At 38.1% G+C, this 20,804-nt stretch overlaps 1 protein-coding gene across 1 annotated transcript in view; it reads left to right on the forward strand.

Moving 5' to 3' along the window:
- RAMP3 (receptor activity modifying protein 3) overlaps positions 1-12,786 on the forward strand; it is a 40,673-nt gene extending 27,887 nt beyond the window's left edge. The window contains exon 4 of the mRNA XM_048296562.1: positions 11,306-12,786. Coding sequence (XP_048152519.1) covers positions 11,306-11,561 — 256 coding nt within the window. The 3' untranslated portion in view covers positions 11,562-12,786. The remainder of the gene's footprint in view (positions 1-11,305) is intronic.
- The last annotated feature ends 8,018 nt before the right edge of the window (positions 12,787-20,804 follow it).

The raw sequence follows: 20,804 nt of genomic DNA on the forward strand, positions 1-20,804 counted from the left end.
TGTGTTTCTGTGGCCATCTTACATGATGCAGAAGGGTGGTGAAAAGCATTCACAAATGTTGAATTTTTAGTCAAGTACTCTGACTTCTGAATTTTATTGCTGTATTAAGAACACTGGCATTTATACATTCTGTGATGACCTGCAGACCGCTTTGCTTATAAATGCAAAGCCATCAATTTGTTCTGCAGCATGTTAGAGACATAGCTATGCTACAAACTAGCAAAACCTTATCAGTTTTTCATCTGATGAGATTTCTTGGGTTTTTGTTTTAGACACTGAAAAATCTTGCTTTTTGCAAACAAAACCTTGCTTTGAAGAGCTCACTTGAAACCAGTAAATGGGTTTATTGTAGAGGATAAGGAGAAATTTGCCAATATTTTGGGAGGCTGCTGAATTAAATACACTAACTACCAAGAACTCAGATTTGGTGAACTACAATACCACAATACCACAATACATGTTGTAATCACAGTCTACAAAAGCCATGTATTCAGGGCTACAGTGCAGTGGAATGGGGAAAAAACAACTGGAATTTGTTATTCATCAGGGATAACTTACTTTCTTTGTTAAACCACAGAAGACATTGGGTCTTCCCTTAAAAAACATATCATGACCATATCATGCCAGAATAATGTGCTTTTTCAGCCTGTTATCCATCTCTTGAAGGTTTTTGAGAGCCCAAATCTTTCTGTTCTTCAATTTATCAATAATTTTGCAAATCTTTGGGAAAATTCTGTTAGTATGAAAAAAGAGAAGGATCTTCTGAGCCTGCTGCTAAGTAGGTAGAGAATTACCTTTTCATTATCAAGAGCTGAAAAACTTTCAGTTTTTAATATCAGATTTCAGTTTTTCAAGTGCTTTTTTCAGCAAGTTTTAACACCTGTAACATTACCTGTTACAGCACCTGTTACCCTGAGTATTTTTTTTCAAAAAGGGAGTGAAATCTGGCATTTGCCCAGAGGTCACTGATATCAATATTTTCTTAAAGTTCTGGAAGAGTTTTCAACATTGATGAAATCTAGGTCACCTGAAGACCCCAGTTACAATATTTTAGCAAGGGTGATGTGAGTCAAATTGATGTGTACTTCAGTAGATGCCTTGGACTAATGGTGGTAGCTTATACTCACAAGGTGGCATCAGTATGTCAGTGCTTTTATTTCCAAGTAACTAACAAATAGTTAAAGATGCAAGAATATAATAATTCTAAGTCACTTGGAAAAAACAATGTAAGCAATTTAGAGGTGATGTTAGAAAGCAGTCTGCTGTTAAATCTCAGGACTGTCAGCTGATATACCTTTCAACAACTTTCATGACCTTTTTGAGTTTTATTGAGGTAAGATCAGTAATAGAAAACAGTCTTCATGGAGCTTATTATTAAAGGCTGTATTTAAAAAAAAAAACAATGCACAAGATTTCTGTGTAAAGTTGCTTGGTGGTAAAATAATATGGTATAACTTGATAGACTGGTATGAATTATGCAATGCATATGTAATGGACAGTGTATTTTTAGAGGCAGTGAAAATGAAAATATAAATGTGTTACAAAAATGAAAAGTTAATACAAACTTTTCTGGTTCTTCTGTTCTGGTTTGCAAAACAGTTTCTACATTTTTGTTTTCTAAATGGATCAACCATGAATGTGCAATAATGGAGATTAACTCAGCAGAGACAAAAAAATAGAATTTCTTGTGCCAGGCTGTGTGTGTTATTAGTCATGTGGTTAGCTGTTGACAACACAATAGGTATGAATTAATACTATTATGTTCTGTATTCAGGGTCTTGTTTCAATTACAAAAGTTTATTATGCAATGATACTTTAAAAAAAAAGTATTTTACATGGTTAATTGCCAGGACTCTGGCATTTCTGTTTATCTTTACAGAATAGTGTCAGAAAGTAGTTCCAAGACAAGAAATGCAGTCTTCTGCACTCTTAAGCAGCTAAGTCAGAGCTGAGTATAGAAGGAGTGGAAATCAAAGGTTGTCAAGGCATAGTGCACTGATGAACAATTACGAGCACAATTCTTTGCAGCTTCCAGGAAATTGATGTTTTACATTTCTCTCAGATATACAAATATCTTTCATACATTTCACTGACTGCTAAAATGTACCATTTCATATTAAGGTGTCATTATAACATAAACATAGAAATGTTAAAACGAGCATTTTGGCATCTAGAATTGGGTTCTATGTCTGCCTGTGGGACTAGCAGTTATCATTGAGGCGCTGGGTCTGATTTTTATCTGCAGGAAGGTAGCTTAAGAAGCAAAATGATCTTAAAATAGTTCTATATTATGTATAATTTATCATGGTGCACTGTAATCTATCATGGATTTTTGCTTCCTGTTACTGGGGAGTATATTTATCTAATATATATCTAGGCTGATTTGTGGTGTGCAGGGGTAAGGTATTACTATTAGTATTACTACTTACAAAAAATAGGTGCAAAAATGTAAGGTTGTTTCTGCTGCTGGCTATTTCTATGCAGGAAAACAGATAGCTTTTTTACTATCACAGTGAAAATATGTCATTGTTTTTATCAGCCAAAGAGGAATTTGATAAAGGCTCAGAAAAAAACCGTACCACTTGGCTACTGACAGTGCTTAAATATTATTAGACCCCGTAACAGCTTTCTTATGGCAAGCGTTTGTAACATTTCACAGGTGATGTGCCCTATTACACTGTTCTTACTTATTACTTATTACTTATACTTATTTATTACACTGAGGTAGAGTTTAGCTGGGCCCAAGAAGAAGTTGAATAAACTCATCAGATCCAGGAGCTGAGAAACAGCTACCTTTCCCAGGTGACAGTCTCAAGGTCCCTCTGCTTCTGATCTGCAGACAGTCTGGCTGGATGTTGTCCAAAATCCCCTGACATAATTTTTTTTCACCTGCTTAGGAGGCTGATGGCTTACACTTAAGCAACTCCAGGGAGTGTTGCAACACTTGAATCTTTCATACACAGTTGTGGATAAGGAGTAAGGCCGTTTGGGTCCACCATTTGCTTCTGTTGTGTGTATGAGATGTTGGAACAGTCTTGGGAAGCCATGGAGCACAAGAAGAAGTTACGTAAGGAGAGGGAATGTGTCTTTACCACCACAAGTAAGAGGGGAAGACATAAGAAAGGAAAAAACCCCACATTCAGTGGTGAACATGCTGTGCTGTCAAAGTCATGCCAAAACATAACCATGCACTTGAATAGTAGATCAGCAGAACTTTTCTGTATTAGGCTTCTTCCCTAACAGGTCTTTATGCTACATTTTAAATCAATTTCTAATGTTGTTACTGTTCATCTGATTTTGTGGTTAATTTTTCATCAGTTTTGGTCTTATTTGTAAACTGTCCATGCCTAGATTGCAATTTCAGATAATACATTTATTTTGCAAGACTGCAAAAAGGATTTATTCTTTAATTAGTCCAGTAGCTGACATAATCTGAAGCTTAAGATCCATAATTAGTCAACTGATTTTTGACTCCCATTATTTGTGCTCTGCTTGGAACAGAACACAACAGCCTCTCTCCTCCCAAAACAAGTGGCTTTTTAATTACAGGAATTTTTTCAGTGTATATAAAACCCATTTTCCATAAATAATCAGCAAAAATGTATGTTCTTTACATATGCTCATAAAAATTATGTAAGGAGGGTTACGAAAATGATGATGAAAAGTTCAACTTAGAAGCAGATTAATTGTTGGTCTGGTTTTTTTTATTATTTTATTTTTCAATCTATGGAGATGCTGCAGTGGGTGTTTCTCAGAGTGTAAGCCTGATTGACTGATGATTTCTATTTCACAGCTGTGTATTACCAGATATTTCTCTCCCCTCTTTCCACTTGAAGAAATAGTGCTGTGGTATTATAAAAGGCTTGTGCTACTTTGGACTAAGTGGAATCTAATAACAGCTTCCACTCAGCAGGTGACACTTAAATACTCTTTAATATCCTCATAAAAATGGAATATGAAGCAGTTATTTGTAGATGTAAGCTGGAATGAAGAAGAAGAGCTCTTCTGTTATTTCTTTCCCTGTGAGTTTTTGTCTGTTGGTCAGAAAAATGATTATCTTCATGGTTGCTTGTTTGGAGTGGCTGTCTGGAGGCCCAGCTGTGGAGCACCAGTCTGAATTAGAGCCACATTTTCTCTGTTCACCTGCCAGCTTGGTTCATCTAGACGGAAAGAAAAGCCTTAACCCCCTGAAATGATGCGGCATGAGCTCAGAGCAGCTCTGGGCTAGCAACTTCCGTCCTGACTTTGGCTCCTGCCCAGGTGTTGGATGATTGGACTGAAGCTGGCCGAGCATTTAATCTTTGAAGCAGTGGTGGAATGATGGTTTTGTCATGGAGTTGGAACATTCTGAGAAAAGTGGAGACAAATAAGCTGTTATTTGTAGCAAACTTTACAAGGTGAATAAACAAAGTGGCTGATATATTTGGGAGAAAGCAGAACCACCTCAACAGGTGACTGGTGTCAGTGGCTGACCCAAATGCCTGCATGCACCAAGAGAACTTGCACTTGCGCTGACTGGAGTAGGGATCATGCAAATCCATGGTGACTCAGGTGGAAATGCTTTTGGGAAGGAGTTGAGCTGAGAGAGATACAAGGATAACATACTGCTTGCATGTCTCTCCATCACTGACAGTAGCAGAATTGAGTGTAATTCTCTACTAGCTGGCTTTTTTTTGTGAGGCTTTTTTTGCTAGGCAGAACAGGTGTGGGACTCATCTGTCCAAGGTACTAGTTGTCCTGGACTCCCTTCCTTGGCAGGAGAAGCTTAAAGGAAGTTGTCTTGTGCATCATGCCCTACAATTATTAAGTGTTTCCACTGACTGTAAAGGCAGCATAGTTTCTAAGCGTGCAAAAGTTTGGTTTGAAGTTGCACATGACAATAAATAGTAGGAATATGCTTTAAAATGGTGTTACTGGCTTTTCAGGGCTCTCATCTCTGTCATGCTTAGCCTTTGAAGGAGGATATGCGCCAGAAAATGGTGACATCACATTTCTTAGTGACATTGAGGGGAGATGCACAGCTGATGGGAAAGAAAAAAATCCAGATCTTAGTCAGGTATTGCCTTTGCTCTCTCATTATGAAGTAATCTGAATTGAGTAGAGAAATAACTGACTATAATAGAGAAAAAGCATATGAGGTAGCAGAGATTATGCATCTGCCATTTTCAGCACTGAGAAGTGTTTACTGGAGATCAAAAGATGGTCTTATGATTTGGTTCTGAATTTTGGAATGTTTTCTGCTTCCCTTCACATGTTCTAGTACAAGGTTTAAAATTTTAGTTGTAAAAATTTCAAATATTGATGTGCACAAAAACATGTGATGTGTTTCAATACTTGCCCCCAGAAACATGCTGTCTACTTTGGTGAGAAACCTGAGGAAATGATGGGCTTTCAGTAGTTGACCAACTTGACAAAAACTTTGAAACTTGATCGGTAAGTAAGAGGTTTTAAAACTTGCATTTCCCTGACAGAATCACAAGCCTGATGTGTTTGACTGTAAGGAGTATGTATGTATGATTCTATTCATGATATTAAGGACATCTTCCACACATCATCAATGACGGCTACTTACGAGATGCTGTGCTTATAAGAAGCTGGATATGTATGCTTAAGTGTTTGTGGGATTAGGATTTGCCTTCACTTACTCTTCTGATTTTTGTCTAATTCAAGGGAGTTACGTGGTTGGCTTCTGAAGATGTGATGTAGTGATGGCTTCAGAGATTACTTCCCCTCTTAGCAGGTGTTCTCTAAAAACGGGCCAAGTTTACAACTAAGTAATCATTAAAATATAGGCCAGGAGTGGTGGAAGGTAAACCCTGCTTGCCAGTTGAAGTTTCTGGCTTGGTAAAATTCTGGTGCTACTAAATACTTGATCTTAATAACGTAGTACCTGATGTCAGGCTTTGTTTACCTCCTAGTTCTACATTTGCTTAATGTAGTGTTGGTTTCTGTTGCTCATTGGAGATGGATATTAGGTGTGTAAAGTAACTGTTTATAGTTGCTCTTTATATTTACATTTTCTGGTTGTATCTTTAGGCAATTAACAACAATTTAGTAATGGGTGTGCATTTCTGAGTTTTTAGTTAGGTTTATTCAACCATTTTGCATTTTCCAGACAGCTGTTGATGTGAAACTAAGGGTGGAGATCTGTAATTACTTCAAAGGATACCAGAATCTGTTTATTATTTTCAGCCCAAGGGAGTAAACCTGTCACAGTGTCTATTATTTAGTGGCATGAGAGTAAACTATATTTTATAATGCTGTCATTAAACCAGTTTCCCTACTCTCCCATTCATTTCCTTCCTTATGTTTTTGTGGCACATTATTTTCTTCAGGCTGAATTCTGTATTGGAGCTGCACAACATTAGATCTGATCTGATTAGGGAGGTAAAAATGTGGCTGTGAGAATACTCATCTTGGGAGAAGATACGTGATTAAAGGAATGGTGGGATACAGACACAAATCTGTTTGGAGAGATGTTGACTGAGAAGATCTCAGAAATATTCCACCATATTTGTAGGCTCATAATTCACTATAAAACTAAAGCTGTCATTTTAACATGATGGTAAAACTTCAGGAAATTATCATCTTAAGGTTCGGATTCTTATCTGAAGTTCATCCAGGCTGTTACACCCTGAAGTTCTATACAGTCTGGCTGCATCTCACATAAGAATAGACTTTTTATTTTTGTGAGGTTTTTTGCTACTTTCTGCCTCCATCTGGAAATGTGGTAAGAAAAGCCTTTCTCATCATACAATAATTCTTGTTAGTATTATTACTATTTCAGCATTTCGTATTCCAGATTGGGTGGAGGTTACAAGGATAATTCAATTTAATATGTGACTGTATATAAAGAAATTTTTGGTTGAATCATCTGGGGGGAAGCAAATAGTTTAAAGCATCTTTATTAAAATACACCACATGACTTGTAGTGGCCTGGAACAGTGCCTCAAGATTGCTGTCTGGGATTGTAGCGTAGCAGGAGTGAGTGTCCCTGGTATATCTTTTACCTGGTTTGCATCAAGACTCAATTATGCTAGAGAGAATTTTCACTGTATTCTCTGAGTACTTAGTGGACTCAAAATAACAAAAATTACTCACCGTCTATTATATGTATCTTGCACTACCCTTCTATAATTATATCAGTATTCATGAAGATGATTTATTTAAAATGGGGTAGTGAAAGTGTGGTGTTTTGGTTTTTAATACCTGGCCCTTCTCATTAAGCAATTGCAAAACATTCCTGACTGCTTATGTGCTGAGTGTCTCTGTGGTGGTCTGTCCATGAGTGCTGGAGAGGTGGAAAAATTCTCCTATTGGAACTGACACTGAGTCTATTGGCTGCAGCCAGAAAATGCCCTCAAATGTTTGTCTTAAGTAGCATATATATGTTATTCAGCTTTTTGAGAATTGTTTGGGATTCTTTCAGATTACAATTTTGCATTAGAAAATGCTTATTTGTTAAAACTCTTAATTAAACGATCTATTTGTTTTCTTAGTCTCATGAAAATTTGGAGGAGGGGGTTGTGGGTTTTGTGTTTTTGTAAACCAGTCATCTCTGCAGTTTTCCCATGCAGGAATATTGAGGAAGAAAGAGCAAGAATTTACCACATTCCTCTCTGGAGATGTGGGAAACTATGGATGAGATTCAAGCCCCCACTTAGAATGAGAAGTGCCCTGAGTGAGAGGCAATGGTGTACCCTGAGATAGATGAGATGTAATAAACCCAGCTGTCTATTTAAATAGTTTGAGTGGACTCTTCGTGAAACACGGTCCCACTAAGGCAAATGTGTCCACTACCATTCCTCATAAAAGCTGTCTACTGTCCAGGTTCTTGGTTATAGGTAATACGTAAAAATATGTTTTCTCATGGGTAAGACACAAAATAAAATTTTCCACAGTTTCAACAAAAAAACCCAACTACATGGTTGTTATTAGCTGGTTTAGTGGAAACATGAAGTACAGGAGAAAAAGTGTGTGTGCTCTGAAAACGAAGTATTATTCTAGAATATTGAAAATTGTTTCATGACAAATGTGTTATAATAATTCCTTTCAGATTGCATGGTCTCTAAAAGTATTTTCAATAATGTGCAGTATGACCAAGGAGTTGGTTCCTCAATAGAAACTACAGTTGTCCTGAGCATATCAGGGTAAAGCACATCTTTACATGAATTTTGCTGCTCAGACTATGCTTAGATTTGGGTTTTTTTTGTATTGGACTACTTAGCTGAGTTGAAACTTGTATTAATTTTTTTGGCCCATTTGTCACAAAGCTTGTGACCTGGCTCCCAGTGAATATCCCTTTCCTGAGTACTACCTAGGTCCCTTGTAGCTAGCTCAAAAGAGATGAAATTGTGACTCAGCACAAAGAATAAGAATGTTCCCACACCCTCTTATAATCCGAGAGGTGAAGAAGCTTGAGCTCCAATGTGCTTTCCAGTTATTTGTTCTGGGAATAAATAGAAATGATCATTTCTTGTTCTTCCTTTTTGCAAGTTGTGTAACTTTAATGCACTTCTTTTGAAGTATCTCCAGTAAGAGGCCAGGGCATCTTTGTGGTAACCATTTTATTACACAGAATGAAAAGGTTTCCTATTCCAGCCTTTATCATTTGAATAAAGAGAGTTACCTAAGGCATAAAAAGATCTAAGCATAGGAGAATTGAACTGGAATTAAATATCTATTAATCCCCATCTCCCCCTTCAAAAAGGCCAACAAATTGCAAACCAGTTGGTCAACTACAAAAACATCCATGCTGTAGTAATGAGGATGCATTTGCTCCCTTCTGAGGCAGCTGTTCCACAGTGCCACTCAGAGGATCTTTTTTTTAATATGAATTTTCTGTTCCAGTGCATAAACTCTAAATTACTCAACTACATAAATATTTAAGTGAATTCAGCTTTATTGGCAGACATGCAATTCACCAACAGCTGAGATTTTCCTTTATCTATGTTCTCACAATTGCATGAACTAAAGAGTTGTAGTGCGGGTAGCTTTTTTTTTTCCTTTTTTTTTTGGTGAGAGAAGGTTTTAAGGAAAAATTGTAAGGAATTCCAACTATTATGATAACATTTTTATGCTACTTTGGCTCTTAGGGATTCAGTATTTCAAATACAATGTATCTCCCAAGATATTTTTATCTGGCCTTTTGGCAACACTTAACCAGCTTTTTCTAGCTAAGTTATATTTGCAATAAAAAATCAGTGGGAAATATTTTTGTTTACACCAGCTAACATTTAAGAAAAAAAAAATCTATAGAATTCTTCTTAGAACACTGAATTTTCTATAGGATTTTAAACACAGAGGAAAAAAAAAATTATCATCAAATCTTTGAGCTTAGGATACTTTTATGCTGAAATCACCTGGATTTATTGTTGGTTTTCTTATTGAGGTGGCTGTAACAGCAGCCACTGATGGCACAAGGGTGCCCATGAGAGCATGGCCCAGAGCAGGCTGGCACAGAGTCCAGCATTTTGGAGTCTGGCCTGGTGTCTGTGCCAGGTGGAGCACTGACTTGTCTGGGCAGCTGGATGCTCCTCCATCTCTGCATTGTAGACTGCTGAACCTTATAGCCTTTCCTTTAGATGTGTTGTTCTTTAGGTCCTCTGGGACTGTATCTCCCACATTCAGCTAGACATCTCCAGCTTCTAATTTAGTTCAAGGACATAAAGAATGGATGCCACCAGGTCACACAGAAGAACGACACTTCTAAAATAGCAAACAGCTGATATTTGTATTTTATTTTTAGCTTATTTCCTGTTGTTTTCCTGTGGCTGCTGATGTCACAAAAGCTTCCTTTCTGGTCGCTCTGCTTAAAATATACATACATTGTGCATATATGCATCTTCATGCCAGAGTTTGGCTTTGTTAGATTGTCCAGTGTATTTGCTTATGAATGAAGCAGTATTGGCTCAAACTCCTTGAGAATGAGAACTGCAAGGAACTTGCTGAAGGGCCTTTCTGTGAGGCTTTTTCTTCTTCTGTGAACACAGCCCTGAGAATTTAGATGCTCAGCAGGCTGTGTTCCCAACCTGTGTGCTTGTAGCATGAGCAGGCAGACATTTCCCCTTACAGGCACACAGTAGACAGAAGACTTCATTCTTGGCCCAAACACTGAATGTCTCTTCTCCTCTACTTTACAGCAAAGGATTGAGTCAATATTAGTCCCCTGTAGGACTTAATGTCAGAACGAGTAATTCATCAGGAGTTACCATATATATATGGACTGTAAGGGAGAGTAGGGTCTTCAAATGCTATAATAATACAGGATGCTGTCCCTGGAGGTGTCATGTGGATTCTTGCTCTCTCCTTTTTATTTTTAATTCCCCTTTGAAGGGAGTTTATTGAGTCATGCGGGACTAAAAGAAATGCAACAGAAAATAATTCAGCTTCCTTATTTCTTGCCTTATTCATGCACTGACCAGACACTCTTCGTCTTCCTAATTTCCGATCTCCTTGCCCATATCCATTCACTTTCTGAATTTCTTTGGCTTATAATAACACCACAAAATCCATATGATTACTCATTTAGGCTTATTGTTTCCTTTTTTTTTTTCCTGAGGGGTAGCCGATTCTCATAAATACAAGTTATTCCTGGACAGGTAAATTTTAGCACATGCAGCATTGAAATAAAGTGCTAGGTATTACAAGGTGTTCCCAGCCTTTCGTAAGCAAACATGTAATTAGAAATTATTCATTTATTCCCTGCTGGGCATTTGCTGGAGTTGGAAAGAAGAGGACTTTTGTCAAAAGCTGATTTTCTTTGTGTTTATTTTCCCATTATTTTCTTACTGCATGAGAGTGCAACACAACCAAAATTTTTACACAGTACTGCATACTGTGGTTCAGTCCTAGTGTCACATCATAATTGTCGCCACAACATCATGTCCAGTGGCAATTGAGGCATAAATGACCCATATTTTGTTCAGAATATCCTATTCTTGGCACATTTGTGTGCATGTTTTTTAAAGAGTCTGTAGGTGTCTCTAATGAGGGACTTCTGTACTTAAGTGGCATTAGGAGATCCTGGCTGTATTAACAGCACCCAAAAGACAAGGGTTTGACCACTGTCCATCTGGGATCTCAGAATTTCACATGAAGTCTCTCAGTTGCATTAGTACATGGAGTCAGTTCTCCTTCTGTCTAACTGTGCAGTGAATAGCCACAGCTTCCATTAGAGGTCCTTCAGCAGAGTATCTACATGATAGACACACTCAGAGATTTTGTGTGGTGCACTCCATAGATTTCTCTAAGTGGAATATGCATATACATTCTATTTAAACTTCTCTTAATTTTCTTCTTGCAGGTATTATGACAACTTTACCCAGTGCACAGAACGTGAAGCCAACAATGCAAGTTGCTTTTGGCCAAACCCCCTTGCAGAAGGCTTTATCACTGGCATTCATAAACAATTCTTTTCAAACTGTACTTCAGAGAAGGTTCACTGGGAAGATCCACCGGATGAAATTCTCATAACACTGATCTTGATCCCAGTCATGTTGACATGTGCCATGATAACACTGGTAGTATGGTGCAGCAAGAGAAGTGATATCCTGGTGTAAGTTCTTCCTCTGGGCTTTCTTTTTCTTCATTTCTTTCTTCCCTAAGCACTAAGAAAGGAGGATGGAGAGAGGAACTTGGCATAAAGATTTCAGATCTGCTGAAATGGAACCAGTGAGATACTGAGGTGCTCCTGTGGACAAAGAGCTGCCTGCTGCTGCTGCTGCTGCAAGTCACTGCTTCTGTCTTGACCATGAGTGTTGCTGGTGGAAAACTCTACTTCCATCAAGCTTCATCAACATGGAATTCACAGGCAGCTCCCAGAAACAGGAGAGTTCCCAGGCAAATGGACCCCTTGTCTGCAAAAGGGGTAAAGTTACTTTCCTATGGGTAAAGCTGGCTGGTAAAGTTATGCAAAGCTGTATGTGTGTAATACTGACCGTGGGGGAAGTGATATCTCTTCAGGTCTTGTGCAGGACACTCGAGGTTTTCATCTGTGAACCCTGTGACTTGGGAGAGATCACTGGCAAAGGAACTGATCTTGGATGTAACCAGGTGGCAGCTTTTCCTAGAAGCTAGTCAAATTCATCATTATCAAAAACGGGAATTATTGTTCTGGCAAAGAAACAGTTTATGTGTCCAGTGACTATCTGCACAGGGAAATTATCATGCCACATTATAAAATAGTTTATAAAACTCCTTTAAGCATGGCTACTTGGAATTGTATGTCTTACAAACAAACTCTGGGAGGATGTACAGGTCTTATTTTATAGAGCTGGAAAATGTGAAAGGAAATTGGTTGATTATAAATATACTAAGGAGTAATGAAGAAACTATCATATGCCAGACTCTTTTTCTTTTCCTCTTTTATAATTATTATTCTTGATGACTTGTGTTCACTGTATACTCCTCACTCTCACTTCAACTTGTGCAAGTGATATCTTACAAATAAATATAAAGGTGTCATGTTGATTGAGGTGCCTTTCAGAGTAATGTACATAAATTCCTCGTCCTGTGAAGAGTGTGGGAACTAAAGTATGAACATCAAGACTTGGAATAGAAGTAGGAGGAAAGAGAAAAAACTCAACTCAGAAATCTTAAAGTTATGTAATAGTTGAAATAAAGATCATATGCTCAAAACAAAAGAACTTGTCTGCGTTGCAAACCTTCCTTTCACAAAATGCATTTCAGTCCAGTGCTGTTGTATAAGTGTGCAGTATCTGTTAAAAGTGACTCTTCATTTTCCCATACCTTATGCACACAAATAAAACACAGTTGAATGTCCGAGTAATTGTGTTTTATATATTTTATAGTTCGATTTTCTCCATTAAGATTCTGGCTCCATGTTTGAGACTTAGGTCTGTGAGTATGAGAAGCGTTTCTGTGCTTGAATCAAATTACAAGTGCTCAATTTACTAGATTATTTATCTACATACATTGTATATAGATAAATAAATAACCCCTATAAGCTGTACTGGTTTGTTTTCACATCCTTTCACGAGGGTTGAAGGCACCAACTTGTTTTTTCATTACCCTAAGTTTGGAATGATTCAATTTCAAAAGTGTTTCCTGTGTGTTTTTCCAAAGATTCTTTCTCAATTTCTGGATGCTAGCAGAAATTGCTCTTTGTAAAAAAGAAGAGTGAAATAATGTACTAAGGATTTCAGTTTAGTTTTCTATTAAACTGTTGTTTTCTGTATTAAAATGCTTTGGACCACCAAAACTAGTGTTCAGTTAAAAAGCCCAACCCATTCATTTTTATCCAAAATATTGTTTGGTTAAGGATTTTGTGTGGCCAAACCCAAATAATCTTATATTCTGCATGGAGTTTCATTTTAATCCTCATTTTACCTAAAGTTCAGCAAGCTTCAAGGCAAGTTTCAAAACTTTGGTTTGGAAACCACATAGCAAAAATTTTGACTTTTATAAAACCACATTGATTTCAACCTAATTGCCATTTTTGGGGAAAATTCTGGACCATTTCTTACTTGTTTGAAATTGTGTTCACCTGGTGAACAGGTCACCTGAGAGATACCAGTCATCATAATTCATAAGCTTAATTTATAAAACAGATTGGCCTGGGTACTAAGTGAAGAAGAAAGCTTGGTGACTTCATACTACCAGATGTGTACTGTGGTCTTTAAAAGAATGCCATGTTTAAAATCTCTAGTTCAAAGAGTCTTTAAAAATGTGAGATCCAAAGAAATAGAAATAGTAGATTTTACTTCATGTGCTGTGGAGTAGGGGTAGAGGATTCTGTCACTAGTCCATGCTTTGGAGGTGAAAATTTAATCATTGTTGTGTGTCTTCTTCATCCAGGTGTGATCTTCCATTAATATTTATATAGCTGAAGAAGGGCAGGGAAGTTGAAACCATGCATGGGAAGCAACACTGGTTATTTGATGTAGTCTCAGTGGTCAAAATCTGAGAAATATTTATAGTGTTTTTAGGAAAAAAGCAGCTGCAGTAGTCAGTTCTTAACAGTTGTGTACATTAATAGGGACCCAGAATGATAATCATTGACTCTCTTGACATAGGTTGTACTATGTGTTAATGTGAGTTAGTGATTATTTTCTACTGTATGGACCTTGCTACCTCTCCCCGCAACGGGTGTTTCTGTTGGCAAGAAAATCACATCTGGTACCAAGAATCTGGCTCATTTATTAATTGCAAATTAATTTGATGTCACAACAGAGTCTCAGGAATAAAGAAATTCAAAAAGAAAGAAAATAACTTGTTCAAAATCCTTCCTAGAACTGAAGAGTGGTTCATCCCAGCAACGTTTAGACCAAAAGAGAAGTGACAGCTACCCGACATTGCTGACTGCTGTGAGTTGTGGGATTTTTTGCATTCAGTAACAACTGGGGAAGTGTGTATTTCCATGGGGTATAAGAGCTTCAGCAAAGAGTTAACAGAAGAAGATGATGAGTAGAAGGGCCAAGACAGAGATGGCTGTCATCTCTTTCAAGAAAAATAGCAGGAGGCCAAAGGAGGAACAGAGCTGCTTCAGGCCAAGGACAAAGATGGTCAAGAACACAAAAAATTCAGTACTTTCTTCCAAGAGTATGACCTCACCATAAGCAGATTAGTAGCAAATATCCCTCGGAATATTGGTAAGGAATGGTGAGGAAATCCTGCATGCTCTCTGCCTCTGTCCAATGTTCATGTGGGGGGAATTAACAGCCTCTTTCATTTCTGGCATCCCCACAATTAAATGAATGTGTATGGTGTAAATGGCCTTCTACATGGACGGGGCATCCAGATGAATGTACAGGAATGCTCAACAGGTGTGCCCCTTTTTTGACTGGTGTAGGTGGTGTCTCTTCCTTGTCTAAATGTCATGTGTGGATCCTGGCAGCAGGTGTCTACCTGCTCCAATATATGGGATCTTTTGGAAACTGAAGCAAAGTATGAATTTTGAGAGGCAGCAAAATGTAATACTGCAGTGCTGGACATTATTTTGCTTAAGTCTCGATTGTCAAAAGCATGAGGGTATTTCAGAAAATGAAAGTCCTGACCTGTATTTGCAGCGTCTGAGTTCCATAGGAAAACCAGAAAACATTGTATTTTTTTAACTCACGAGTGGGATGGAAAGATAAGGACAATTAGTCCTTGTCTTAGCAATTAGGCTGTCGTTGCTTCTGAATACAAGAAGAATGGACCTCTGTATGTGCTTTGACAGAAATACCTACAAGCATGCAGTGTTGTCTTAATACTCAGAAGTGGAAATAGAAAAAGCTATTGAATTTTAGTTAAAGAGTCTGTGTTTCTGCTACTCTAACAGAACTTTGAAATAAGAAGCTGAGACCCTCAAATAGCTCTGTGAATTTGATAAGAAAAGCAAATTTTCTGCACAGTAGGAAATCTGAGGAGCATTGAGGCTACTACCTTGTCTTTGGCTAAAGTCTCAGCAGAATGTTTTGAAAAGAGACAAATAGTAATGGTGCATAATGGGCATAATCTGTCAACACCAACTGTGCCAAAACACTCAGTGGAGGCAGAGCCAGGTGGTCACAGGCAGTATAGAGGTACTGCCCTGCTTAGAGTTGGCTGTGAGAGCTAACTCTGCTCAGAAGTGTCTGGAGATACATCAATGTGGTGCCGTACTTGGCTTTGAGGGATGTGCCTTTTTTGCCTTATGCAGAAGCCATCGCTGGTGTGATGGCCTGACTGCTGGAATGGAGACAGCTTGAAATGAGTTTGTAAAAGATGTGCCTTTGTAGAGTTCTGTGGGAGTGTGTGTATACAGACAAGACTACCAGGCATGTTACTGGGGGTTTTATTGGAACCTGCATGGCTGGCAGCAGCACAGCTGGAATTACTCCTTAAGATTTGCCATTCAGATATAACTGAGTTCTGTCTAAATCCTTCAGGGTGGGATATTTTCTTATTTTTAAGTTTTTCTATCTAGGGTGTAGGTATCTGCATGTAAATAGGGTCTTGTACTGCATTTTCATCACATTCTAAGGGAGACACTTGTTTTTGGTGAGATTAATGGTCAGAAATGCTCTCAAAGAACCATCAAATGGATCCTAGTGACAGTTTCACTGTAGTGTCAGCTACAATGTAGACATCTAAATTATAGAGGATGTTAATCATGCTCCCAAGCACCTTAGACCTCTGTTCTTCAGTGCCCTGTCTGAGTAGGGAATAATCTTGGAAGGATGCTATGAGGATAAGAAAGTGAATGATCACAAGTTACTTGAAGAATACTGAGTTGTGGAACATACTTACAACAATCTAATGATTCAAAACGACAGCAATTAGAAAACCAATGGGAAATACATGGAGGGAGAATTTTCCTGATTCAGTCCATTTGGCTAATAGTTTTTCTTTGTTGTTACTTTTTTTATTTGCAGTTATTATTTTTTAAAAATTAATGGACTAGAAGGGGGAAATAAGGAGCCTGTGCCTGTTAAAGCAGAGCCCTATGTTTCTGAAAAATGCCATTGTATTTCTCATCTACGATTAACATTAACATGGGTCTTTTGTCATCTTCATTCTCCTGCTGCTCAGAACAGCAGGAGAATGCAATTTTTGCCTGACAGTTTCAATACTATTAAAGATTCAGAATGATAACAGTAGAAGCTTTTTAGCACATAGCTGCTTAAAAGTGAAGTATCTTGAGTGACTTGGAAAGTAACTGAACTATTCTTGGAGAGCGCACCAGGGAACTGCATAGGTACAGAGAAAGTGAGTGGGAACACAGATAATTCCACTGGCAGAAATCGCTTAATATCCTAGGAAATTATGATACATTTAATTGCTCACCTCATAAAAACAACTTCAGCTTGTCATTCGAAAACAACTGGAGAAAACCAAATCGTATGTGTAAATACGTACCTTATTTCTCCCTACTCTTCAGCAGGACTGTTATGTAACTGCAAGGGGATGTGCTGCTATTTTCCATCTAATAGTTGTTGTATACATTATGGAGACTCCACCACTATGTGTGAGTAGTATATCTGCTCAACATTTGATACATATACACATTCTATATAAAATAGAGAAAGTTATGTGGGTGCCTGTCACTGCAAAGAGGAAACCCCACTGGTTTATGTGCATGAGAAGCCATTGGAGGCACATTTCAGCATGGTTCAGCCCTTAGCAAGAGCACAGAGCCCAGCTTCTTTAGGACCAAGACACCTGGGGAGACCAACTGATATCTGTCTTGGAGCATGCCTGTGTCTGATCAGACTCCTGTAACACCAAAACATTCAGATTTTGACAGATAATACTGATCAATTGTTGTAAAAGCAAAGATATGTATTTTATGAGAATTGAACAAACAGATTGTTTTGTTAGGAACTTGGATAGGAGCTAAATTTGAAAGCAATAGCACATTCAGTCATTCTTATTGCAAATAACTGTAATGAGACTTGGATTTGAGTGAGCTGTAGAAATCTAATTAAACTAAATATTCACTTCTAGATAAAATAATGCATGCAAGGTTACACATTGATTTTTAAGGTGGTCTCTGCACTTTGCATGAATTTTAACCTGAATGAAAAGATAAGGGTAAGGAAAAAAATAAAAATGCCAAATTATTTTATGAAGTATCAAGAATTTTACTAATTTATTTAACTTTTTATTATTATTATTATTATTGCTTTGGTTTATTTTGCAATTTTGACTTTGTATAAAAGTACATTATTTTCTTTAAGGTCAGCATGGATACTTTTTCAAAGGCATGAAGGTATTAACACAGACAACTGGTGCCTTGATTTCTGTTTTATTTTAGATGAAAATATTGGACACAGTTGTGTCAGGGTCTGAGCCAGCAGACCTGAAGGAATAGCAGAGTCAGATTATAAAGGAAATCTTAGTCCTAGTGGGGCACTGTAGTAGAGTGCTGTGTGGGGCTATCTGGAGTCACTCTGCAGACTGAAAAGCCTCACTTGGGAAGACTCGAGTTTTCTGTATTTTGACAGAGGACATAATTTTTAAGGACCACTATTCGTAATTGAGGTCACAGTTTATAGAAACTTTATAGGATCAGAATCATAGAGACCTGTGTACTGGGATCCCTGTGCTGGGATTTTGAATAAGTGCATTCCCACGAGTTTGAGTCTCTAAGGACAGATATTTGCTTAGAGTATAATGTTTATGAGGTGGTTGCAATGAGTTTTCCTGTCAGCAGGGAGTGAATCCCAGTTCTCTTGGACTGCCTAATTTGTCCAAGTTTATTTTAAAGTGAACAGCTCTGCCAGTAATTTTTACCCTTTTAAAGTATTAATCTGGACATTAAAACTACTTTTTAAAACATTTAGATAAACACCAGTATTTGACAATCACATTGGCAGAATATCTGCAGACTATCCATTTTTTTCTGTCTTTCAACAGTTTGGTTTTGCTAGCAAAAATAACATGTTTTAGGAGTACTTTCTTGAGCTGAGTAGCAGAACTGGCAGTCCTTTCTAATAACTAAAGCCTTAATACTTAACAAAAAATACTCTGATAAATCTACTATATACACTTTCTTTTCCTGCAAAGAGCATATGAAAATCAAACCATTAAGCATAATTTCAGTATTTCAGATGTGGTGATTGATCACTGGATCCTCTCCATCTGCATGCTGTATCTAATCTGAAATAATTATGAAATTTTTATTTAGCTGCAAAAAGTGAAGAAAAATGCTTCTGACTATGGCTGAATACTTTGGTAGATTATAAGACTGAAGGATATGATGTTTTGTGTAATATGCCATACTGTCAATGTATACTTGAGGGTAACAGTTTAGAAACAGAAATCAAGGACTGTCAATAGGTCACAAATACTTCGAATACTGCAAAAGTGTACTAATGAAACAGGAGGGTTTGCTAAGGAAAAATCAATAGTTTTGTATTTGCTTACATAAAGGATCCAATACGATAGTTTATGATGCCAGTTGAGGCTTTCATTAGAAAATAAAACTCAGACCCTAATGAAGAGCAGGGATATAGTTAGATGAATACTTGGGAAAGCAAAGACCTAGACATGCGTCAGCTGCTGATATTTCCCAGATGTAAATAGTGTTTGATTTGAGTGTGTCAAATGTTTTTGCCCTGCTGTGGATTGCTATGATTAATTGTCCTGGATTCCAGAAGTTTTAAGAACGTTAAATTCAAGAGAACAAACACAGCTAATCAAGTAGAAAACAGTGCAACTTAAGTAATGTGTACTCCAGAGATCGTAATGCAGTCAATTCTGTATTGAAAAACCCCCATTGCTCATCAGTTTTTCTTTTTTTTTCTTTTTCTTTTTTTTTTTTCGCAAATATCACTGGTCAGAATCTAATGTTATCTGTTGTATTACCATTTTAACCACAGAATGTCTATTGACTTGAAGTGAAATCTAAAGTCTAGAGTAGTGTCATGGTTTAGCATAGTTTGGTTTTTTAGTAAAGAAGGCTCCATCAGCCATGGAAGTGATTCTCTTGCAAAGAGGTGCTCACAGCTTCCTCTATGACCTAACAGAACCTATCAACTGGCTAGTTTGAATATTGGCAACTTTTTAAGCCACTTAAGAAGCTTGACATGCCTCTGTGATCCACATTTAAGAACGAACAGAGCCAGAGAAAGCTCTCTCGTCTTCCGGCTTTCAGACAGGTAGCGGCAGGGGCCTGCGGATGGCCCAGCGGGGCGGGGCCGGGCCGGGCCGGCTGTGGTTCCACCCGGGCCCCCCCCACAGCCCTGCTCCGTGGAGGCAGCCCCTGGTGTGGCCGAAACTCATCTGAGACCGCTGCCCCGCTGGCCAGCAAAGATCATGTGACCAACAGCAATAAGCGAACTCCACCTGCAAATCCCGGGTGAGATTAACCCTTTTTTAGTGCTGTAAGTTTCCTCCAGAACAGATGAAGCCTGCAGACATCAATCCTTTCCCGAGTCAGAGGAAGAGGGAAGGTGAAGGCACGTGAAGAAAACGCCGTAAAGACGCCAAAGTCAGTGAAGCAGGAAGAGCTGAAACCCTGAGGGAGGAGAAAGAGGAGATGCTTCAGTTTAGAAGCTGAAATTCTGCTGTAAAGCTAGGGTGGTGATGGACTATGATATATCAGAGTACCCATTGTAATTTCATGAAAGCATGAGGGGTTGGAGCATTCAAACTGTAATTGTGAGCAAAAGTACCTGTGCTGAAATAAGCAAATGACAGTAGCTGTAATTTGATGAGGACCCTTGCTCCCAGGGGAGGAGGAGGGCCTCTGTTCCTAGAGATGTAGATGCTCCCAGAGATAGGTGAAGAGAACCTTTGTTTCTGAACAGCTCAACCTTAAAATGGTACCCCAGTAGCTCAAGATTGGACCCTTGAAAGCAATTGTGGGGAAAGCTGTTAAGTCAAGGGAAGGGACATTCACATGTGAGCAGAGAACCAACCTGGGCAGCTGTCTCGCGGTGACATTGAAGCCATAGTAGAACTTCTTGTGGAGATGTCTCCATAGCATGAGCAAGAGAGACTCCTCTCCCTAAGTGAACTGAAAAACATTATTATAGAGGTGGTAAGCTGACTGAAAATCTCAAGGATTGTCTTTTTACATTGTCAGTGGGGGAAGCGAGAAAGGTGGGGGGAGGAAAGTGTTCTGAAGGTTTAGTCTGATTTATTTCCCTTCCTTTTAGGTCTGTTAATAAACTTCTTTATATTCTTTTAATTTTTGTACTTGCTTTGCTTTCTTCTAATTTTTATCTCACAGAAGCAAAGTAAGTAATGGATATTTTGAACCGAACCACTACACTCAATTGGTGTTTCCGCCTGGTTATGAACTGAACCCGCTACAAGTAGTAGAATTGAAAGATGATGCATTTTTTTGTCTGGGGTACAACATCATCAGCTGT

This window comes from Corvus hawaiiensis, chromosome 1 (assembly GCF_020740725.1).
Source record: "Corvus hawaiiensis isolate bCorHaw1 chromosome 1, bCorHaw1.pri.cur, whole genome shotgun sequence".
In the NCBI taxonomy this organism is placed as follows: Eukaryota; Metazoa; Chordata; class Aves; order Passeriformes; family Corvidae; genus Corvus; species Corvus hawaiiensis.